Here is a 22487-nt window from a genome sequence, read left to right on the forward strand (position 1 = left end):
CCCTGGGGGCTGGGGATAAGAATAGGCCCTCAGTTTGACTGAACTTGTCGTAAGAGGCGACTAAACAGCCACCGGGTAGATGGGACTCATTAGCCTGGGAAGGCAGCTCAACTGAGAGAAGGAAAACTCTGATCCCAAACCTCCACTGCCTTGTGGCTACTTCCAGTTATGGAAAAGGCTTCAGGAGTCAACCTCGAGGCAAAATCCAGAGTGTTTGGGAGTGTTTGGGCCGGAGTCCCTGAGGCAGTTCATGGCTGAACACAGTCAGGTTCTGGCAACTCTTGTGACGCTGCTGGAACCAACCGTATTGGCTTCTGCCTTTCCATTGGACCATTTCAGTGACGTGGAGAGGGGGGATTTGCTGCATGGGTAACAGTCTATCCTCCATATCTACCTTACCCAGGCTTCGCGCAGTGGAGAGGACACTCCATTCCAGAACACTATTCAGAGCGTGATACCATAGTCTTCCGAGACTGAAGGATGCCAACTGTTAGTTGAGTAAAAGTTGTATTGTTTTCATAATTAGGTTTCATTCTGTGCTCTGCCCAAGTCTACTTTGGGGGTAAATTTTTAAGCCCCCCAAAAATTGGAAATTATAACATGGGCTCTTATAGGAAAACCTATGAGTTTTAGTTATGAGTTTTCCCTTTAAGATCTGTTTCCATGGGATTAATTAGGTTGCAATTATATCCACACTTTCCTAAGCCCCACAGGAATGTACTTTTGAGTAGCTATGCATAGGATTGTGTTGTTAAGCTTGCACAATGAGGAATTACTGTTTGCAAATGCCTAAATAGAGGGATAGATGGACACATCAACAGATTGATAGCACATTGCCTTAGCAAAGCATTTGTGGCAAAATTGTAGAATTTATGTCTGACCATGCCTCCCAAAATTATACGTGCCAGGGAACCAAGTGCGAAGGCCAGCATTTCTGGGCTTCTCAAAATGGCCCTTACAGCTGACATTCTGAGATGACAAACAAATCTGTGTGTGGTGAATGGAGCCTGCAATGCTGGCAACCTACAGTTTCGCTTGCAACTTGAGCTCTTTCTGGGGAATAGAAACTGAAAGCAGCAAAGCTCTGTATGCTGTAAAAGAAGCAACTACTCCATATACATACTGAAATTCCAGCAGGACAGAATCACCGCTCTCAATGGCTCAGGGAGGTAAAAGAACAGCCTCTTATGTGGGTGGATTCAACTAGGGTGGGTTTTTTCTCCCCCCCCCCCCCCAACGAAGGGTTTTTAAAAAAACAGTCATCCAATAACATTTGCAATAGAGGTAATCCAGCAGGCCACAGCTTGGCAAACAGTAAACTCCGACCAGGCAGAATAGAATCTTGATGACTGGCAGCAAAATCCAGCATGTCGCATACTGCTTTCATCCTGCTTGTTTCTGTCTGCAAGTGATTGCATGTATGAATTCACAATGCAGGAACATCCTCACAGCTGTTAGGGTGATTTCGTGCACATGACATCAAAGCAGCTGCTGCCTCAGTCAGTGTTGTTATCAGAATATATAACCTGCATTGCTAAGAATACAGGCAGGAGGTCTGGTCTAGAGGGTTGAGCCTCCATTTGCCTGAAGATAACATCCGAAGGTCGCCAGTTCGAGGCCACCAGCACTGAGCGACCTTGAAGCAGCTGACAAGCTGAGCCGAGTTATTCCATCTGCTCTGAGCGTGGGAGGATGGAGGCCAGAATGTGCAGCCAGATCAAGAAAGAAACATCTGAATGTTGTGGTTTCTTGAAAGATAGAAACCTTCTTTCAAATTGTAAAAATCCCTACGTGGATTTAAATTGTCTGCCTATGTAAACCGCCTTGAATAAAGTCTAAGGAAAAATCTGAGGACCAAGAAAGGCAGTATAGAAATACCTGTATTATTATTATTATTATTATTATTAATACAGGACTCCCCAATGTTGCAAATGCTTCCCTGATTTTTGAACAATTATTAGATGAAAACGCAAGTGGTAGCAGAGAAGCTCAGAAGGGACTGGAGCTTTGTGCATGGAAAAGATCTCAGTTTAGACTTGCATTGACAAATGCACATTGAAATGAGAATGGTTCAGATTTATTATTATGAGATTTTGGCATAGTCAGGTAGGTGTTATTGACTGGCTTGTTTTATCCCAGCCATCGAGTCCTTCGCAAGGTCCTGGGATGCCTTGCTTTTATCCTATAAATACCACTGCAAAATGTAAGCTGTTCCCCATAGCACTGCTTCTTGCAGCTGACTGATAGTAATTTCAGTGGCCCCATACCATTCAGGTGCTTTTCAATGTGTTTTGGAATAGCACTGAGAGCACCTCCGGGATCACTTTGGTCTTTTTCCGCCACAGCCTTTCAATTTCTGTTTGTAAATCTTTGTATTTTGTTATTTTTTTCCAGCTCTTTTTCTTCCACTCTGCCATCTCCTGGTATTGCTGTATCAATGATTTTGATTTGTTCTTCCTTTCTTCTCGACTACAGTTAGGTCTGGTGTATTACAAGATAGATGTTTGTCTGTAGTCAGCAATCCCATTGTTTTGGCATCTTTATTTAAATTTTTATCATCATTTATCATTTATTAATTAATAATGTTTATTATATAATATAATAACATAATTAATATTTATTATTAGCAGCAGCAATAGCATTTATTTATACATACACACAAATATATAAAACAGTACTTTTTTCAACAAAAGCAGTATATGTTTCCAAAGCTGGTTCATGGTTCATATCAGAAAAGGGTAAGAACAACTTCCAGAGGTTACAGCATTCCTCTACAGCAGGGGTGTCCAAAGTTTTTGGCAGGAGGGCCACATCATCTCTCTGACACCGTGTTGGGGGCCAAATTAATTTACATTTCAAATTTGAATAAATTTACATAAATGAATATATTAAAGATGAACTTATATGAATGAATGAAGGTCTTGCAATAGCTCAAGGCCTATAAAAGGCCTTGCATAAAGCAAGGCTGGCCTTTGCTGCTGCATCACAGATGTGAAACAGCAATCAGTGGAGGGAGCCCTCATCCCACAGCTCACTCGAGAGGCCAAACAGTTGCCTTCACGCTGAGAGCAGTTGCGTTGGGCCAGTGTGGGCTCCAACAAATCTCCGGAGGGCCAGAGGCTCATTGGAGACTAGGGGCTCCCTGAGGGCCGCATAGAGAGGCCTTGAGGGCTGCAAGTGGCCCCAGGGCCGGGGTTTGGGCACCCCTGCTCTACAGTACCATGTTTTGCCAGATTCCCAGTTCAAGCTTCACTTAGAGAACTTATGCCCACTTTAAGCTAGTTAGCTCCCCAACAATGGCCCTCGTTCTGCACTGCAGCACCCCATCACCAGGGTAGCTCACCTATTCAACCTGCAGAGGTCCTCCTCCTTCCGCTCTCCTGCCAGCAGCTTTTCCAGCCACCACATCAACACCTTGGTCCTCAGCAGGTCTTGGGCATAGCAACCACACACCAATCTCCAGTAGTCTCTGTTCTAGCAATCCTCAGAAGTCCATTCACCCATCTATCCATTAGTCAGTTAGCCCATCAGCCATTAGTTCCCAGGTCCATCTGTCACCCTCCCTCCAAGCTTTTCTCCTCCTACTACCCAAATAACTCTTGCTTCATCAGGTGCTGCTTTTATCCCTTAATGACCTGGTTGCCTCTGTCTAATGGCTGCAGCTGTGCAGCATCCCCACTGCTAGTTAGAGCCCTGGGATTAACCCTATGTTTGCTTGCCAGAGCAAGGGGCCACTGTTGACACCACACCCTATCTCCTCCAGGGATCTTGTGCATTTCCATTACACACCAAAGACAGCATGTGTCATGTGGCACATTGAAGACAAACACATTTATTTCAGCAAACTCTTGGTAGAACTACACAAGGGAAAGAAAAGAAACTGGAAAAGTTTGCCAGTTCAAGATTACACATGCTAAAGTACTGCTGATTTCAACAGGTCCACATGCCAGTGTGTGAGACTGAGTGACTTTAAAGGAGATCTGTACAGAATGGCATTGCTTAATTGTGCAATTTACTTCCCACAGGGCAGTTTGACAGAAGCACCAGCCAAGGGTAAGACTATATGTTACATTCCCCAGCAGGGCCTAGGAGAGGGGGGTAAAGGGGTAATTTGTACCTGGGTACAGGGTCAGAAAGGGGGCCCAGGAACCAAAAGAGGGGGCCCAAAAAGTTCCTGAGATCATGTTTTCCAATCTCACCCAAACTCACTGCCTGCACATGATGCTGGGGGCACAACCACAGGTATAAAGTGGCAACTGCTGCAGCAAGCCATACACACTGGGCCCAGGAATGCACCCATGACCCTCCCAACACAATGTCAAATCTGGGAGGAAACTGGCCTGCTACAGTAGCTTTTTGGCTTGTGGATCCCATAACCATAACCATGAAGGAGCATATAGGGATTCAGGGACACAGTTGCGGGGCTACAGCTGCTGCAGAAGTTCATTTTGGTGCACACAGCACACTGTCCATTCTAGTGCAAGCCTGACTATGATGATGCTAATTTTCTGCATTGGATTTTCTATATTTCGAAGATTTTAGAGAGACTTAGGAGTGTGTTTGGGTTTCCATATTACTTTATCTAGCTGCCAAAGTCGCATGGTTGGGTAGCCTGGGTTCCGCATCAAGAAACCTGATAGACCTGGGCTCCAAAGACTATTCTGGCTGTCAGCACCCTCCCCCTGACCTATTCCCCCCCCTTTCTGCTTGCCACCATTACCCCCTCCCCCTTTGGGAAGGGACCCAAAAGAAACTTTGTACCCCCTGATAAAATTCCTCTCAGAGGCCCTGTTCCCCAGGAAATGAACTATTTTATCTGTGATAGGGCCTATGAGAGGGGGTGCAAGGGGTGCATCGTACCTGGGCCTGGGGTCAAAAAGGGGGCCCAGGAGGTAAAGGAAGGGAGACAGAAATTTCCTGAGATCTCTGAAAATATTTGTATATACAGGTCCAGCCAATTTATACACTGATTTTTTATACACAGATTTGACTCAACATGCATGGCCACTGCAAATGAGAAGGAATGTGCTGATCCCTGGCAAAGGGGAAAATGCAGCCCTTTAAAATCAGTTTAAAAAACTGAACAGTCCTTTAACAATAGCCTCCTTAATGAGAGGGGGGGGCAGCTTGCTGACAATCCATCAATCCTTCTCTCCCCAGGCAACCCCTCCCTTCCCCCTGAGCATGTGAAAGAGGTGATCACTTTGCCTTGGTGAAGGGAGGGGCTGAGTGAAGCAGAGGGCTGATTGATGGATTGTCTTCTTAATGACTCTTATCTTACATCACAAAGGTCAGCAAGGCTGTTTTTAAATCACAGGAGCAAAGGTACTTTGATTTTTAAATGGATTTGCTATAGTGCATTTTTTGCCATCCAAGTGAGTGCTTGGAATGGAACCCACATGAATAATGAGGCTCAACCTGTACTGTGTGAAGACTAGTGTTTACATTTGGAGTAAGCCTACATAGTTTTATATGTCCTAATTTGTAGAAATTATGATCCAATGGAGAAGGAAAAGGGCCCCCCAAAAACTTTGTACTCCTTGATAAAATGCCTCTCAGAGGCCCTGATCTATGACATTCTCCATGAATGCATGGTGCTATACAGTGACAGCAGGGTGTTCCAAGGCAAAGGTAAAGCAAAGCAAGGATTCACTCAAACCAAGAATGTGGGAACTGAAGTTGCAATCCCGTCCACACTTAATCTCAGAGAAATCCCCATTGACTGTAATGGGATTTACCATACTTCTCTGTAGCCATGCATAGGATTGAGCTCTGAATGTATTTTTTTCTTTATTCTGGAGATTTATATCCTGCCTTTTGTACTCCAAAGAAGCCCCTCCCCCAGTGGCTCACATCTATTAAAGTATGCAAAAATGACATTAAAATCATAAAACCCTTCTTTTCCTTCTCCACTACTTCACAGGGCAGTTTCTGTTTGCCATTTCTCTACCCCCCCCCCCCCAGTTTGCTCTCTCTAGTAGAGAGCCAGGGTGGTGTAGTGGTTTGGGAGGTGGACTTAGACCTGGATGATCCAGGTTCAAATCTCCCCTCAGCCACAAAGCTTCCTGGGTGACCTTGGGCCAGTCACTTTCTCTCAGCCTCACCTACCTCACAGGGTTGTTGTGAGGACAAGAAGGAGAGGAGGAGCAGCTGTGTAAACCGCCCTGAGCTCTTTGGAGGAAGGGCGGTATAAAAATGTGAATAAATAAAATAAATAAATAGTAGTTTTGTTCTACTGCCTTTTGACTTGGGGTTCTTCTGCCTTTGCAATATATGAAACTTAGATCTTCCCTTTCCACTATTTTTTTACACTAGTGTTGCTAATAATGCCTTTTGTAATGGGATTGCACAGTTAGGGTTTTCTAGTGAGCTGTTCTAGTTACAACAGTATTTAAGAAGACTTCTTAATGAGTCACTTCTTTCTCTTTACAACAACTGATCATCCAGCACTATCATGTTGACAGGGAAGGATTAGCAGTGATAAAGGGAAACCAAGAATGGGGTCTCCTACGATTAAAAAAAAGAAAATGTTAATAGCACCTATGGGGGGCCTGATTTGGATTTTGACCATGGTGCTTGGGCAAATTCCAGCCCAATCCTAAATAAGGTTTATGACAATGGAACAGAAGTTCTGTGTTGTAAATGGCCATATGGCAGTATGCACAGGTGTCAGCAGCCCTCTGCCCTTACTGGCCACCTGCAAGAGTGCAGGTAAGCTGGTGCAGGGGGTGGGTGGTGGTGGAATGGGGTGGGGAGGGGGAGTGTTTGGGCAGGGAGGGTGGGTGAGAAGTGGAACAGGGAGAAGGGGGTTGATCCTGCTGGCTCCAGTGTCCTGTCCTATTCCTCTTCCATCTCCTGCTCCCTCTCCTCAGTTCTGCACTGGTGCAGATCCAAGGAGACCTTTTTAGGTAGTGACAGCTTGTCCCAGGGCAATGGAATGAAACTCCCTTTACCATGAGATACTTCTGCAATTGCGCTTCCACCATAGGCAGGCAGCACATGCTTCGTTGGCATTGCTAAGGTAGGGGGGTTAGTAAGGATTGGGCTGCATCCTTTTCCTTCAATATGTTATCCTGATCTAATTCTAATCTAATTTTATTCACTATGCTTAAGGTGGACAATAGAACCAGAGGCATTTATGAGCAATTTTGCAGAAGACAGTCACCCTAGAGAAACTGATCTTCTATATGAAATCCAGTGGGAAGGAGGTTCCAAGACCTGGAAGAACTTCTGTAGAAATGAACACCCCATCCATGCTGAAATCATCTTTTTGGAAAATGAGTGGAGTGAGTTGATGACGCGCCGCCGCCATAAGACCACTCCCTGCTCTATCACTTGGTTTTTGTCTTGGAGTCCTTGTGGTGAATGTAGCAGTGAAATTGTTGACTTCTTGGAAGAACATCCATACGTGACGCTGGAGATACGTGTGGCTCGGCTGTATAGGTATGATGACGAACGTAATCGGCAGGGCCTGAGGAACCTGGATCAAAGTGGGGTGGAAATAACCATTATGAATGGTGATGGTAAGTTAATGACTTTACTATAGAGTGCAAGTGGATGGGGGTCCAGGGATCATGCTGTGGATCTGTTAAATAACATTGGCCTTGAAAAAAAGATGATTATTATTATTATTATTATTATTATTAAGCAACATTTATCCATGGGTTCTGCACAAAAATTAAAAAAGGACCGGACCTTACCAGATGCTTTTAAACTAAATAGATTAGCAGAAAAGGAGAAAGGAAGCAAGGATGGAGACTTTTGTATATAGGAAGTATGCTTTGTTTGTAGTCTTGTTTCCCCCCTTCTAGTCTGCTATTGTACAGGGTGACTCTAGGCAGCCATTCCAGGATAGGGTCTGGTTCCATAGAAGGTTTAGCACCACTGGGCTTTGAGCATTGGCTACGCAGTGTGGGGTCGCCTGTTCTTGTCCCCATCCCACTTTCTAGCCCAGAAGTCTAATTAAAGTGTCAATGAACTGGTCTGGTGTCTTGTGGAAGATGCCTGTGCTGGAACAGGACTTGGGGCTGTAATGTGGAGTGCCGGCATGCCCAGCAAGCAAGAAAGTGGGCTCCCTTGACACCCCATTGGCCCTTCAGTTCTGTGAAAATTAGAACATCTTTAATTGCTTTGGCCCTGCGCAGCCCTGCGCAGCGCTCCCCAAGGCTTAGAACAATTGGAAAAAGCGGGTGCAAAAGCGGGTCTGTTTTGCACTTTTGTTTCTGAACGTTGCAAGCAGCAGGAAGGGCTGTGCAGGTCTCCCTCCACCTCCTGCAGCCTGCTGCAGCCCTGCTTACATAACATGAATCAAAAGCACCCCTCTTGCCCCCCCCATATGGATGCTATCCTGGGGATCATGTTGCTGCCCTAGCCCTTCCCCCACAAAGACTTACTGAGGGAATAAAGCTCCCTCAAAGTTTGAGAAGCACTGCTCTAGAGGAATTAAAAACATAAAAACCATAGAACAGCAGTTGGCAGAAGCACAAGCCGCCACCTGATTTTTGGCCCAATAGAGGAGGAAAAACAAAAGCCCCATCGAACTGTGTGGGGGTGGGGGAGAGGATACAGTTAGAATTACCTGTTTGCACCAAGATGTAATCACTGCTATGAGCCTGGAGGAGTCAACACACTATGGTGTAGATACTAGTTGCCCAGGTTTACATCGTGGGGTTTGGGAAGCTTCTATTAAAAAGGTCGCTTCAAGGCAAGTGGTCACACAGAAAGAAAATATTTATGAGAACTAGGATTAGAGAGGAGGGCCCTACATGCCTGTTATCTAGCTGAAAGAAAATCTGGCAAGAGGAAGGAAGGAAGGAGAGCCTGAGATTAGCAATCTGCGCACCAAACAGAGCTCTGCTAGAAAAGTAAGAGGGGAGAATCTCACATCCCATCTGGCCCCTTTACTTTCTGGTGCAAGATGTTTGTGCATTGTTAGAATTATCTGTTTGCACCAAGATGTAATCACTGATATGATCCCAGAGGAGTTGACACACTGCAGTTTAGGGCCAAATCATTTTCCAGCGCTGGTGCAGCCATGCCAACAAGGCACATGCTGCGTTCTGCAGGAGAGGAGCAGTCATGGAGGCCTCCTCCAGGTAAGGGAACATTTGTTCCCCTTCCACAGGGCTGCTTTACGGCTGCACTGGCACTGAAAGTTGCATAGGATTGCGCCCTTAGGCAACTAGTTGCCCAGGTTTACACAGTGGGGCTTGGGAAGCTTCTATTTAAAAGGTTGCTTCAAGGCAAGTGGTCATAAAGAAAGAAAATATATTTATGAGAACTTGAATGAGAGAAAGAGAGAGGCGCCCTACATGCTTGCTATTTAGCTGAAGAAAAATCTGGCAAGAAGGAGGAGGAAGGAGGGAGCCTGAGATTTTCAATCTGCATACCAAAGAGAGCTTTACTGGAAGAGTAAGAGGCGAAACCCTCACATCCTATCTGGCTCACTTACCTTCTGGTGCAGGATATTTGTGCAGTGCTGTTGCATCTTTCTCCACGTCCAACATAATCTTGCTTGGTCTGGTCCCAATCATGCCTCACGCCCCTGTGAAGATGTGGAAAACCCCTAGCACCCCAGAAGTCCCAAGTCACAGAGGAGTCAGATAGCAGTGAGGAGGAAGAGGGTTGTGCAGAGAAAAGTCATGTGAGACTCAAGATCTAGTGTTCTCCGGAGATTTGACAGGTCTAAAGTGCTCTAAGAAGGAATGTCCTTCCCCAGAGAAGTCATAAACCCCATTGTGTGAGACCAAGGCTCACAGAGGTCAAGGGCATTGTGGAGTAGCTTCGAGTCCTAAACTCCAGCAACGCAATAACTTGGCTCACCTGAGCGTGGTGAGTGGTCTCTACCACCACTGTCATAGCTTTCTTCAAAGAGCACAAAAGATTGTAACTTTGGAAAGGTGCTGTGTTCCAAGATCCCATTTTCTATTTCAAAAGCCTGCAAGAGCTTTTGAGAGGAAGGAAAGAAATGAGCGTGTACTCCAAAGGAAACTCCACCTTCAGTTCTGTGAAAAACAATCATTGATTGTAGTCTCTATCATAGCCCCTGCATGCACCTTAAAACCTTTAAAATCTCTCAAAAAACTATCCAAGCCTTCCTGGTGGTGGAACAGATTGCCAGGGGAGGGAGTGGATTCTCCTTCACTGGAGATCTTCAAGCAGAGGCTCAATGCTGTAAGAGGATTTCCGGCTACAGGCGAGGGGTTGGACTAGATGACCTAGTAGGTCCCTTCCAACTCTGTGATTCTATCATTCTATAGATAGAATGTTGTGATTATAGCCACCTATCTAAAATCAAAATGCAAACATCTGTAGCTTAAAATATGGAGGAGGTTACTAGCATAAGAATAGTACAGCAGGTCATACACTGACAATCCGTATGGAAATGGTCTTTCATCACAACATCCATTAATTTTAGCCCCATACCTGAGGACAAACTTCATATTATGTGTGTGGCCTTTTTTTCCCTTTTTTGGTTAAATAGCAGCCACAGGAGGTGATCAGGATCAGAACTGCTACAAGTGGGAAGATACGGCATTTCCCTGGCAAAAATTATACCCCTGAAGCTGCATTTAGCCCCAGGAGCAAAGCTTCCAAATAGGTTGAACACAAACTTGAGATTCAGGAGGTCCACGATAGTGATCATGACAGGCCTAGGGAATTCATATGCTTGTGTGTACAACCTAATTGTGTGTATAACCTAATTATCCACAGATTTTTCATTTGTGGTTTTATCTCACGCAATGAGAAGTGCCCTTTAAATTAAAGGAAAAACATCCCCTTACTCAGCAGTTTAAAAATACCATTGTAATGCAGGACAGTGGCAGCAGGCAGGCAAACAATCACTTTCCAGGTGCTTAGAACAGCTTAGTTTCAGTTCAGGATGCAAAGAGAATGCAAAGCGGAGGTGATAATCACTTCCATACTTTCAGGGAAGAAGGGGGAAGGGAGTTCCCTCTTGCCTCAGAAGGAACTGAAACTAAGCTAAGCCCCTGGAGAGAGATTGATTGATTGATTGCCTGCTAGTGCTATCCTGCATTACAAAGGTAAGTGAGGCTATTTTTGAACCGCTGAGCAAAGGGACATTTTTTTAAAAATGGATTTTATTTAACACAATTTTTGGCATCCATGGGGGTTCTGGGAATGAATCCTCACAGATGCCTAGATTCAGGGCCCAGTCCTATCCAACTTTTCAGTAGTGGTGCAGCTTACCTTAAGGAGGCCTCTGTGACTGCCTCCCCAACACAGGAAGCAGTGAATGCCCCCCCCCATTGGCACAGCAGCACTGGCACTGAGAAAAGGATTGGGCCGCAACGTGTATACTGAATGACTGAAGAAATCTGATCCAAGGTTCATAGCAAAGGCATGAAAAACATGCAACAAAAATTAAGGGGAAAAGTCTAATTTTTTAAAAGTACTTTTCCCCATTTTTTCACAGCAAAAATTGCAATGTTTCTTTTTTAGCATAATGAGCGAAATATTTTTAAAGTATTGTTTTAAAACATTGTTAAGCTCCTTCTGCAAACACCTACTGCCACACCACTTCCCATCTTCCTCCTGTACTTTCAGGCCAATGGAAAGAAGTGGAGTGATATGCCTGCAGCCCATACTAAATTTTGCATGGTGGGCAGGAAGAATGGAAGCAGTCCTTTGAAGTGTAACTCTCAGGTGCTGTGACAGATGCTTGGAGGGACCAACTCAGCACTCTCCTTCCTCCCCTCAGCTCACCCTTATTCTAGATAGAATAAAGCAGTAGTAATCACTGCCTCCGCCAAACCTCAATCTAGAGAAAGGGGGACTACCTTGCAGGTCTTCCATTTGGGTGGCCAGGAGCCCCAGATTGCCAGGAGATTCCCACCAAAAATGAACAGAGTAGCAGGGTTAACTGTTGTGGGGACAATGTCACACACTCTCCACTGAGTCAACCAAGCCAGGCAGTTTAAAATAAGATAAAATAAGAGAGCCCCATGGCAGCTATTTAACTGAGAAAAACCCAAACATCAAGGTTCAATCTATGCCTGTAACAAAATGCATAGTTTGACTCTGAAATTAGTGCTTTTGTTCCTCTGACCCTTTTTCCATTTTGGATGTGAACACGTGAAAGGGTGTTTTTGTTTGTTTGTTTTTCACCAGCTCTCAGTTTGGCTCCTCTCAATCTCCCAGGCTTTCTTAGGGAACTGGAAACTGCACATACGGTAAATGCCTCTCCAGTGAAGCTCTCTCATCTTTGACAGACCCTGACAGGGTATTTATGAGTGATGTATTCAAGTCTTTTATTCCAAGCCACAAGTCAAGTCTAAAGTCCTTGCAAGATACTTTCAAGTCAAGTCTCAAGTCAGAGCCAACCTTAACAGAAAAAAAGGAAGTGGTGGTGGAGTGTGGGGTGGTGTTTCAATAACTAGAAATCAAGAAGACATGTGCAAAGTTAGGTAAAAAAAATTAAATCATCATAGGCAAATTTAATAAGGCTTTATATAAAAAAGCTGTGTGCTGTTAATCAAGTTTATCAAGATTGCATTTTGGAAAAATTATTTTTTCCACAGTTATGCTACTGAACCAAAGCCAGCAATTTAGGGCGCAGTCCTAACCCCTTATGTCAGTGCTTTCCAGCACTGGCATAGCAGTGCCAATGGGACGAGCTGCATCCTGCAGTTGGGTGTCACTCACGGAGGCCTCCTCAAAGTCAGGGAATGTTTGTTCGCTTACCTCAGAGCTGCATTGCCCTTATGTCAGTACTGGAAACTACTGACATAAGGGGTTAGGATTGCGCCCTTTGTTGCTAAAAATATACAAGTTGCAAGTCAAGTCAATGTGTCACTTATTGCCAAGTTGAGTACAAGTTGAATCACTGAAGTGAGTCCAACCTGAGTCTGACTCAAGTCTACATCACTAGTATATATTTTTTCAGATTATTCCTACTGTTGGAGAACATTTGTGGCACAGGAAGAGAGTGATGAAGACGATCAGCTGAAGCATTTCTTCAAGCATGTTTATTCCAAAAAACTTTACCGGTCTTATTCCAAAAAACTTAAGCGGATTCTTGAGTAAGTGGCTATATCTAAATTCAGGCTCAAAGAGCTACATCCAAAAAGAGGGATCTGCTTCTGACTTTCCAGTGATGGAACTGAGGTGCCTATTGCCCATTGCCCAAAGACCTGTGATTATATTGGGGGTGGGGGGTGGGTGGGGACTAGATCTGAGTCACCAGACAAGGTACTGTACATTTCTTTTACACTGCACACAGAAGCATGCATGCGCACAGTCCCATCAGGTTCCTGCCAGTAAAGACCAGGCCATCAGAGATGGAAAAGCAGGCATGCTCACTGCAAGAAGTCTTGTTATCTGTTTCTATTTGCTGCTGAATGGCACTCAGTGTCTTGTGATCTCAGTGAACAAGGAATAGGTTTTGCTGTGTCTCACTCATGTCCCACATTACAACTCATTATCTTGACCTAATAATTGTATTATAATTATATATAGTTATGATTATAATATATTATCTTGCCTTATAATTGATGAAAGCAATGGACAACCAAACGCAACCTCGCTGCATGGCCCCTTCAAAAGATCACTTTCTTGAACACATGACATGACACAGAGATGGCAACCAGAAATTGGTATGTGTAGAAGACAGATCAGGACAGATGAATAGAAGAAGAAAGGGACAGATTCTTTCAGTCCTTTTTTCAACACAACTTTCCACACCCCTTCCCCAGGCAAAGAAGCTGGTTTGAACTCTGGGCTCAATCCTATGGGCTGCAGCGCTGACACTCTGCTGGTGCTGTTGGACCAGGGCTGTTGCAAAAGTGCTGTAAGGTGCCTTTGAGCCACTGCTAATGAAGCGTCACTGGCACTGAACCTCAGCACCTGAAGTCAGACACCAAGAGCTCCTGGCAGTAAGGTTGGCCGCTGGCTGGCAGCAGGGCAGGGGAAGGGTGGGAAGGGGTCAGAACTAGGAGGGGAGGGGAGGGGAGGAACAGGCCCAGAGGAGTGACAGGCTCTGTTGCTGTATCCTAACCAGAGTGATCAGACATCCGGAATCTCCTGGACACGTCCTCATTTTCAGCCAAATGTCCGGGAGTCCATGAGTGTAAAAGCCCTCTGTTTGGCTCTTTTTCCCTGTGAGCCGCTCTGCAGGTAGCACTAAGCCTTCTGAGATGAGCAGGCTCTTGTTACCTGGAAATCCAGGTTAGGCTTCAGTAGCGGCAAGCTTCAACAGTCACATGACACTGCCAGAGGAGGGACAGGGATCTTCATAAGAACATAAGAACAGCCCCAGTGGATCAGGCCATAGGCCCATCTAGTCCAGCTTTCTGTATCTCACAGCGGCCCACCAAATGTCCCAGGGAGCACACCAGATAACAAGAGACCTCATTCTGGTGCCCTCCCTTGCATCTGACATAGCCCATTTCTAAAATCAGGAGGTTGCACATACACATCATGGCTTGTAACCCGTAATGGATTATTCCTCCAGAAACTTGCCCAATTCCCTTTTAAGGGCGTCCAGGCCAGATGCCATCACCACACCCTGTGGCAAGGAGTTACACAGACCAACCACATGCTGAGTAAAGAAATATTTTCTTTTGTCTGTCCTAACTCTCCCAACACTCAATTTGAGTGGATGTCCCCTGGTTCTGGTGTTATGTGAGAGTGTAAAGAGCATCTCCCTATCCACTTTATCCTTCCCATGCATAATTTTGTATGTCTCAATCATGTCCCCCCTCAGGCGCCTCTTTTCTAGGCTGAAGAGGCCCAAACACCATAGCCTTAGGAAAGCCATAAGGAAAGTGCCCCAGCCCAGTAATCATCTTAGTCGCTCTCTTTTGCACCTTTTCCATTTCCACTATGTCTTTTTTGAGATGTGGCGACCAGAACTGGACACAATACTCCAGGTGTGGCCTTACCATTGATTTGTACAACAGTATTATAATATTAGCCATTTTGTTCTCAATACCTTTTCTAATGATCCCAAGCATAAAATTGGCCTTTACTGCTGCCGCACGTTGGGTCAACACTTTCATCGACCTGTCCACCACCATCCCAAGATCTCTCTCCTGATCTGTCACAGACAGCTCAGAACCCATTAGCCTATATGTGAAGTTTTGATTTTTTTGCCCCAATGTGCATGACTTTACACTTACTTACATTGAAACGCTGCTTCCATTTTGCTGCCCATTCTGCCAGTTTGGAGAGATCCTTCTGGAGCTCTTCACAATCACTTTTGGTCTTCACCACTCAGAAAAGTTTGGTGTTGTCTGCAAACTTAGCCACCTCACTGCTTACCCCTGTATCCAGGTCATTTATGAAGAGGTTGAAAAGCACCGGTCCCAGGACAGATCCTTGGGGCACACCGCTTTTCACCTCTCTCCATTGTGAAAATTGCCCATTGACAGCCACTCTCTGTTTCCTGATCTTCAACCAGGTCAATCCAGGAGAGGACCTGCCCTCTAATTCCCTGACTGTGGATTTTTTTCAGTAGCCTTTGGTGAGGGACCGTGTCAAACACCTTCTGAAAGTCCAGATATATAATGTCCAGGGGTCTCCCACATCCACATGCCTGTTGACCTTTTCAAAGAATTCTATAAGGTTCGTGAGGCAAGACTTACCCTTACAGAAGCAATGCTGATTCTCTCTCAGCAAGGCTTGTTTGTCTATGTGTTTTGAGATTCTATCTTTGATGAGGCATTCCACCATCTTACCCGGTATAGATGTTAGGCTATAGTTTCCCGAGTCCCCCCTCCTTCCCTTTTTAAAAATCAGTGTGACATTTGCTATCCTCCAATCTTCTGGCACCATGGCCGTTTTGAGGGACAAGTTGCATATTTTAGTCAAGAGATCAGCGACTTCATTCTTCAATTCCTTAATAACTTTTGGGTGGATGCCATCAGGGCCCAGTGACTTATTGATTTTTAATTTATCGATGAGGTCTGAAACATCTTCTCTTTTAACCTCTGTCTAACTTAATTCCTTGGTCAGGAGGGGCCATTCGGGCAGCGGTATCTGCCTGAGGTCTTCTGCCATGAATACAGATGCAAAGAACTCATTTAATTTCTCTGCCATCTCTAAGTCTCCTTTTATCTCTCTCCCACACCATCCAGAGGGCCAACCACTTCTCTGGCGGGTTTCCTGCTTCTAACATATTTGAAGAAGCTTTCATTATTCCCCTTAATGTTGCTGGCCATGTGTTCCTCGCAGTCTTTCTTGGCCTCCCATATCACCAGCCACAGTTTATGTTCCTTTTTATTCTTCTCATTAGGGCAAGACTTCCATTTATGGAAGGAAACTTCCTTGTCTTTTACGGCCTCTCTAACTTGGCTCGTTAGCCAGGCGGGGACCGTCCTGCACTTAGTGGAGCTCTTCTTCCTTTGCGGTATACACTTCTGCTGGGCCTGTTGTTTAAAGCAGCTTCCATGCATTCTGGAGAGATTGGACTCTTTTTACCTTCCCTTTCAACCTCCTTCTAACCAGCCTCCTCATTTGAGGGAAGTCCGCTCGTCGGAAGTCAAGGGTTTTTGTGAGAGATTTGTCCGGTATTCTTCCCCCAACGTGCATGTTGAAACGGATCGCAGCATGATCACTGTTCCCCAACAGCTCATTGACATCTCTAACCAGGTCCTGAGTACAGCACAATATTAAATCCAGAGTCACCTCTCCTCTGGTGGGCTCCATGACTAGCTGCTCTAAGCCACAGTCATTTAGAATGTCAAGGAATCTGGTCTCCTTTTCGTGATCAGAACACAAATTAACCCAGTCGATGTGAGGATAATTGAAGTCCCCCATGATTACAACCCTGTCCCTTCTTGTCACCTCCCTGATCTGTTTCCTCATTTCAAAGTCCCCATCCGATTTCTGGTCTGGAGGATGATAGTACGCCCCCAGTATTACATCACTCCCCAGGCCTGGTAATTTAACCCATAGAGATTCTATGGAGTTGGACTCACCTTCAATCTCTACTTTGCTGGATTCTATCCCCTCCTTAACATAAACGGCCACCCCACCTCCAACGCACCCCTCCCTGTCCCTCCTGTAGAGATAGCCTGGGATTGCGGTACCCCACTGGTTCTCCGCATTCCACCAGGTTTCCATTATGCCCACTATGTCAATGTTTTCCCTAGTCACCAGACATTCCAGTTCTCCCATCTTTGCTCGGAGACTTTGGGCATTTGCATAAAAGCATTTGTACATGGAATGCCCCAGGATGGGCTGCTTATTAGTTCCTTTATCTCTGCATCCTCTCATTGTGCCAAACCATCTATCACATCCCGTCACGTTACCATTCCCAGTTTCTTCTCCTACTCTGCCTTTACCTTGTTGTTCTCTACCCTCTCCATCCTCATCCCACAGGGATGAGGAGTCCCAAACCGGATGCCCCTCAGCTCCTGTCAGCCTTCCCCCAAAGGTCATTTTAAAAGCTGCTCTGCCACCTTTTTAATGTTATGTGCCAGCAGACTGGTTCCATTCTGGTTCAAAAGAAGCCTGTCCCTCTTGTACAGGCCTCGCTTGTCCCAAAATATTTCCCAGTGCCTATTGAATCTAAACCCCTCCTCCCTACACCACCGTCTCATCCACGCATTGAGACCCCTGATCTCCGCCTACCTAGCTGGCCCTGCGCGTGGAACAGGTAGCACTTCCGAGAACGCTACCTTTGAGGTTCTGGCTTTCAGCTTTCTACCTAATAGCCTAAATTTGGCCTCCAGGACCTCCCAGCTACTTGCCCACGTCATTGGTGCCGACATGCACCACAACCGCTACCTCCTCCCCAGCACTGTCTACCAGCCTGTCTAGACAAGAAGTGATGTCCGCAACCTTTGCACCAGGCAGGCAAGTCACCATGCGGTCCTCACATCCGTCGCAAACCCCCCTCTCTATGTTTCTGATAATCGAATCCCCCACTACAAGAAGACCCCAACCCCCCTCCCGCCAAGGAGTATCCTGAATGCGTTCAGATACGGGCCCATCCCCTGGAGAAGGGGTCCCCCTAGGGGATTGTTTCCCTCCTCTCCAGGATGACGTCCTCCAGCCCCGAGACTTCCCACCCGGGCAGCTGAGGAGCTGCGCGCCTGAGGGTACGACGAAGCCTGACCATCCCCGGAAGTCTCCCCATGGTCCTTCTCTGCCTGCCTCTGCTTCTCCAGGTCAGCCACCAAGCCTTCAAGGGAGCGGATGCATTCCCTGAGTCCCTGGAGCTCCTTGCACCGAGGGCACACCCATGACTTATGCCCCAGAGGCATATAGTCATACATGTGGCACTCCATGCAAAACACTGGATAGCCCCCACCCTGCAGCTGGCTGTCTGACTGCATAGTTTTGTTTGTTTGTTTTTATTTAGGGGTACTTAAAAACCCTACACTGGTTTGCTGCTCCTCTTCTCAAGAGAAGAGAAGAGCAGTGTCTGGGGCCCTGGCTTGCTCGCCCTGCTGCTGAACTCACACAGAGGCTAAACTCGTGGTGCCTTACCTGGCACTTTGTTCCTGAGGCACTTGGTTTCCCAGAGGCCACGCACACTTCTGCAGAGAAGAACGCTTCTGCAGATAACGCTTCTGCGCGCTTCAAACTGGTGGCCAGTCTTATCTTGCTGCTACGTATTAGGGGTTTTCCTGCAGGAAACTGACTGTCCAAATGGGCAGGGCGAGTATGCAACCCTGTCTTCTTTTTTTCCTAAGAAAATACATATGTGGAAAAACTGAGATTTTGCAAATGGGAATAACTGGACTTGAAGATATTTGTCTTATATTTGCATTGTGGGGGGGGGGGAAGGGAAAGGTCTCTTCTGTCTGTTTCAAACAACTCTCCTCAGTCCCTTTTTAAAATAAGTTTATAATGTGTCTGTGCTTGGGGGAGGGGAAGTCAGCCCTTTTGTGACTGTAAGTCGCCCATGTTTCATTTGATGTTTTACTATCCCCTGCTACTTTAAGCAATATTGCATCTTGTTTTAATCTCATCAGTTCCTTTTGAATCTACTTTGGGAAGGGGGTAGAGAGAGAGAGAGAGAGAGAGAGAGAGTGAAAGCACCAGTACAGTCCATGGGATAAAACTAGAAAAGACATGACTTTGGTTAAACTTCCAGCTCAGAATGGATTTTCTGGCTGGTCTTGGGATGGTAGATTCTATGTCAGCCTTTCTTGATTGCAAAGCTTCCCTTTTTGCACAAGCTGCGGCGGAGGGGAAGCTAGACGTTGAAAGGCACTTTAATGTTAAAGTACTGGTGTACGTAGTGACCAAGAGACTGAGCAGTGAACTAAGTTGTGTGTGGTTTGAAACTTTCCTCTTTCATGAAACTTGGTAGGTGCCTCCTCCTCAGCTGCTACATGAGAATAAAAAGACATACGTCCCTTACAGGGTTGTTGTAAGGCAGCCATTGTCAAACTTTTTCAGCTCACGGCACACTGACAAGGCACTCAAATTGTCAAGATACACTACCAGTTTTTTACTTACATTAAATTATTATATTACAATTTATTTTTAATTGATATAATTAATACAATTAAATGATTACATGACAATTGAATAAATTCACAAGAAGCTGGGAGGGGGATGTGGTTTCTGGAAAGGAGGAAAAATGTTTTGAAGTCATGTGATCAAATTGTTATCAAAAGTGCCAGAAAGTGTTGGCAAAGAGAGGTCAGAATGAACACATACTGGAGAAATGTGGAGTGAGAGTCAATGAGGAGACATGATTGAAACAAGTGCAGGATTCAACTGGGGGTGGGGGGAAGAGAGAGAATGCAAGTCAACTTATTCTGGATCTTTGGAAGGTGGGGATAAGTGAGGACAGTAAGAGAGGTGTTCACTGTGATTATGAGATTTGGGGGGTGTATGGGAGGGAGTGGGATGGGGAGAAGGGGAGAGAGATGTGCCAATTGCCTGCTCGTGCATTTGAGAAAAAGAGTGCAAATACCACCCTTACTCTAAAAGCCACAGCTTAAAAGCCACAGCTCCCTGCAGCTTTGAAAGCGAAAGCGGAAGTGGAGCACAATCGCTTCACTTTCACTTCTGAAGCTGTGGGGAGCCCTGCAGAAGGTCACGCAGGGCTCCCTCGGCACTCAGACTCCAAGCATGCAGACTCGAGTCTGTGTCTGCTTGCTTACTTTATTGTGGCATGAAAGACCTTGTGGGGCTGGTTGAGCAGCAGGGAGGTTCCAGCCAGGAGGTAGGGAAAGGTTAATGTTTTCCTTTTGCATTGGGGGGAGCAGGTGCTCTGGGATTCCTCCATGGGCACATCCTTCCCACGGTCTCTTCTTCAAAACAGGCTGGGTAGGCAAAGTGGAATCAGGATGGTGCAGTGGTTCAAGAGTTGGAATTTGACCTGGAAGATCCAGGTTCAAATCCCTATTTAGTCATGAAGCTTCCTGGGTGACCTTGGGCGATCTCTCACTATCTCTCAACATCACCTACCTCGCAGAGTTGTTGCAAGGACAAAAAGGAAGGAACTATGTACACCACCTCTTTTAGCTCGGGGCTTTTGAATGACACAAATACTAGTGACACCACTGCCCATGGCTTCTTCTTCAGTACAAGCTTGGTAGGCAAAAAGATGCCCACAAAGACAGTTTGGGGCGTATGCACACAGAGGCGCATGGAGAAATAATGGGGGGGGGCCACTGGGCACTGTTTAGGATGTCACTTTGTCTCAGACTGGTTCTGACTCTCCACGCTTCTCTTTCTCTCCCTCCACAGGTCATCTTGAACCATCCAATTCCCTGGTGCTACCAACAGTCACTCCTTGCTACTGAAGGAGAATCAGTGATTTCCTCTTAATCAACAGAAATTTCTATAACGCTTTTGCTTTGCTCAAGAGTATTTGAGTGTCTATGAATGTTAGTTTCAAACAGGTTTCAGTTAAATGAAAGAAACTTTCAGAAGTTCCGAGAAGTTCTAAAAGATTTTACTTTCAAATGATGAACCAGAAAACCCCACATGTAAAAACAATCCCATCTCCCACCATGCTGCAGTTTGCAGCTGTGCCAACAAAGCAAATGCTGCAAGATATTGGGGGGGGGGGGCGGGCACCAGAAGGCCAATGAGAGGTAAGTGAAACACCCTACTGGCTACCTATGGGTCTCCTTGGATGCACACCGGCTATGTTGCTAACATAAGTCTGAGGAAATGAAGGGGGCAGCGGGGGAGCTAGAAAGTGGGAGATAAGATTCCGCATGCACTTTTGCTGCTGAGATCCGTCCCCTCCAGCCTGCTGTCTGCTCTCCACCGCCGTACCTCCTGCAGTGTGACCCAGGTGGGCCACTGGCGCACATAGGAAGCAGCTGGCTGCCTCCTCAGTAGGCTTTCTGGTCACCTATGTGTCTCCTTGGACCCGCACCAGCTATGTAGCTAACATAAATCTGAGGAAAGGAAGGGGGCAGGGGGGAGCCAGAAAGTGGGGAATAAAAATCTGGTGTGTGTTTTTGTTGTTGAGATTCTTACCCTCCAGCTTGCTCTCTGCCCATGACCAGTCCCCTTCACCACCTTACCTCTTCCAGTGTGACCCAGGTGGGCCCTTTGTGCACACAGGGAGCAACTGGGTGCTGGCTCCCTTGCACATGACAGTGTTGTGCCATTTTTCCAATATGGACTTCTCTGTCACCTTTTCATTTTAAAGAGTCTCCCCAGATATTGGGGCTTCCTGTTAATCAGGGAGAAAGATCATCTCAAGGCAGACTCTTCCATTTGGGCCCTCTAGCTTTGGGTGCTGGCAGCAAAAGCTTCTTTTTAACCAGTTAATTCCCAGTTAATCCAGTTAGAAGGGTGAAGCAAGGACCAGGGAATTGGGTATCAGTCACTAACTGCTAGGTGCTGCACCCATCTTGCCCTCTGTCTACCCTTACAGAGAGCATTCAATTAAACAAGTTTATAAACAGTATGGAAAAAAGAAAGGGGCAGCCCCGCAAAACAGGAAAAGACCAGATATTCAGTGCATACTGGACAAAAATGTATGAAGTGTCCAGTCAAAAAAAATGTTTTGACCAATTGTCTTCCTCGGAGACACTATTACAGCTGAAGGCAGACATTTATTATTTTTTTGGGCTCTCTTCATTTATTTGAATGCCTTTTTTATTATATGTTATTTAGTGATTTCAAGGAATGTACTTGATTAAAGCATGTTAATCTTCACACAATACTTGGGTGGTAAAGGATCAAACTCCACCTCTTTGCCAGAGGGCATAGCCGCAAGGTACTTCCAAGGAGTGGTGGATTGGAAGAGGTTCAATCTATAATGTATATCCCAAATGTATATTATTGGCAGAGAAATACCCGATTTAGGGCCCAATCCTGTGCTCGGCGGCATGGCTCCGTGCCACTGAGCACTGTTGCAAACGTGCCATAAGGCACGTTTGCCAGCCTCACGGCCAGGCTCCCGCCAGTGCTAGCCCAGCGCTGGCCAGTGCTGGGCTAGCGCAGGGCAGTCACCCAGCTTCCGCGGCTTGGCGATCTCCCGAACCTCTGAGCTGCGGAACGGTAGGCAGGGGCGGGGATGGGTTCAGGGAGGAGGC

General features: G+C 46.0%; 1 protein-coding gene across 1 annotated transcript; it reads left to right on the forward strand.

The window, feature by feature from the left end:
* Positions 1-1091: 1091 nt before the first annotated feature.
* LOC136639246 (C->U-editing enzyme APOBEC-1-like) lies at positions 1092-22457 on the forward strand. The gene is made up of 5 exons (XM_066613266.1): positions 1092-1169; positions 4026-4053; positions 7114-7523; positions 12908-13043; positions 20677-22457. The coding sequence occupies exons 1-5, from the start codon at positions 1157-1159 to the stop codon at positions 20684-20686; spliced, it is 597 nt and encodes a 198-aa protein (XP_066469363.1). The 5' UTR covers positions 1092-1156; the 3' UTR covers positions 20687-22457.
* The last annotated feature ends 30 nt before the right edge of the window (positions 22458-22487 follow it).

Source organism: Tiliqua scincoides, chromosome 2 (genome assembly GCF_035046505.1).
Source record: "Tiliqua scincoides isolate rTilSci1 chromosome 2, rTilSci1.hap2, whole genome shotgun sequence".
In the NCBI taxonomy this organism is placed as follows: domain Eukaryota; kingdom Metazoa; phylum Chordata; class Lepidosauria; order Squamata; family Scincidae; genus Tiliqua; species Tiliqua scincoides.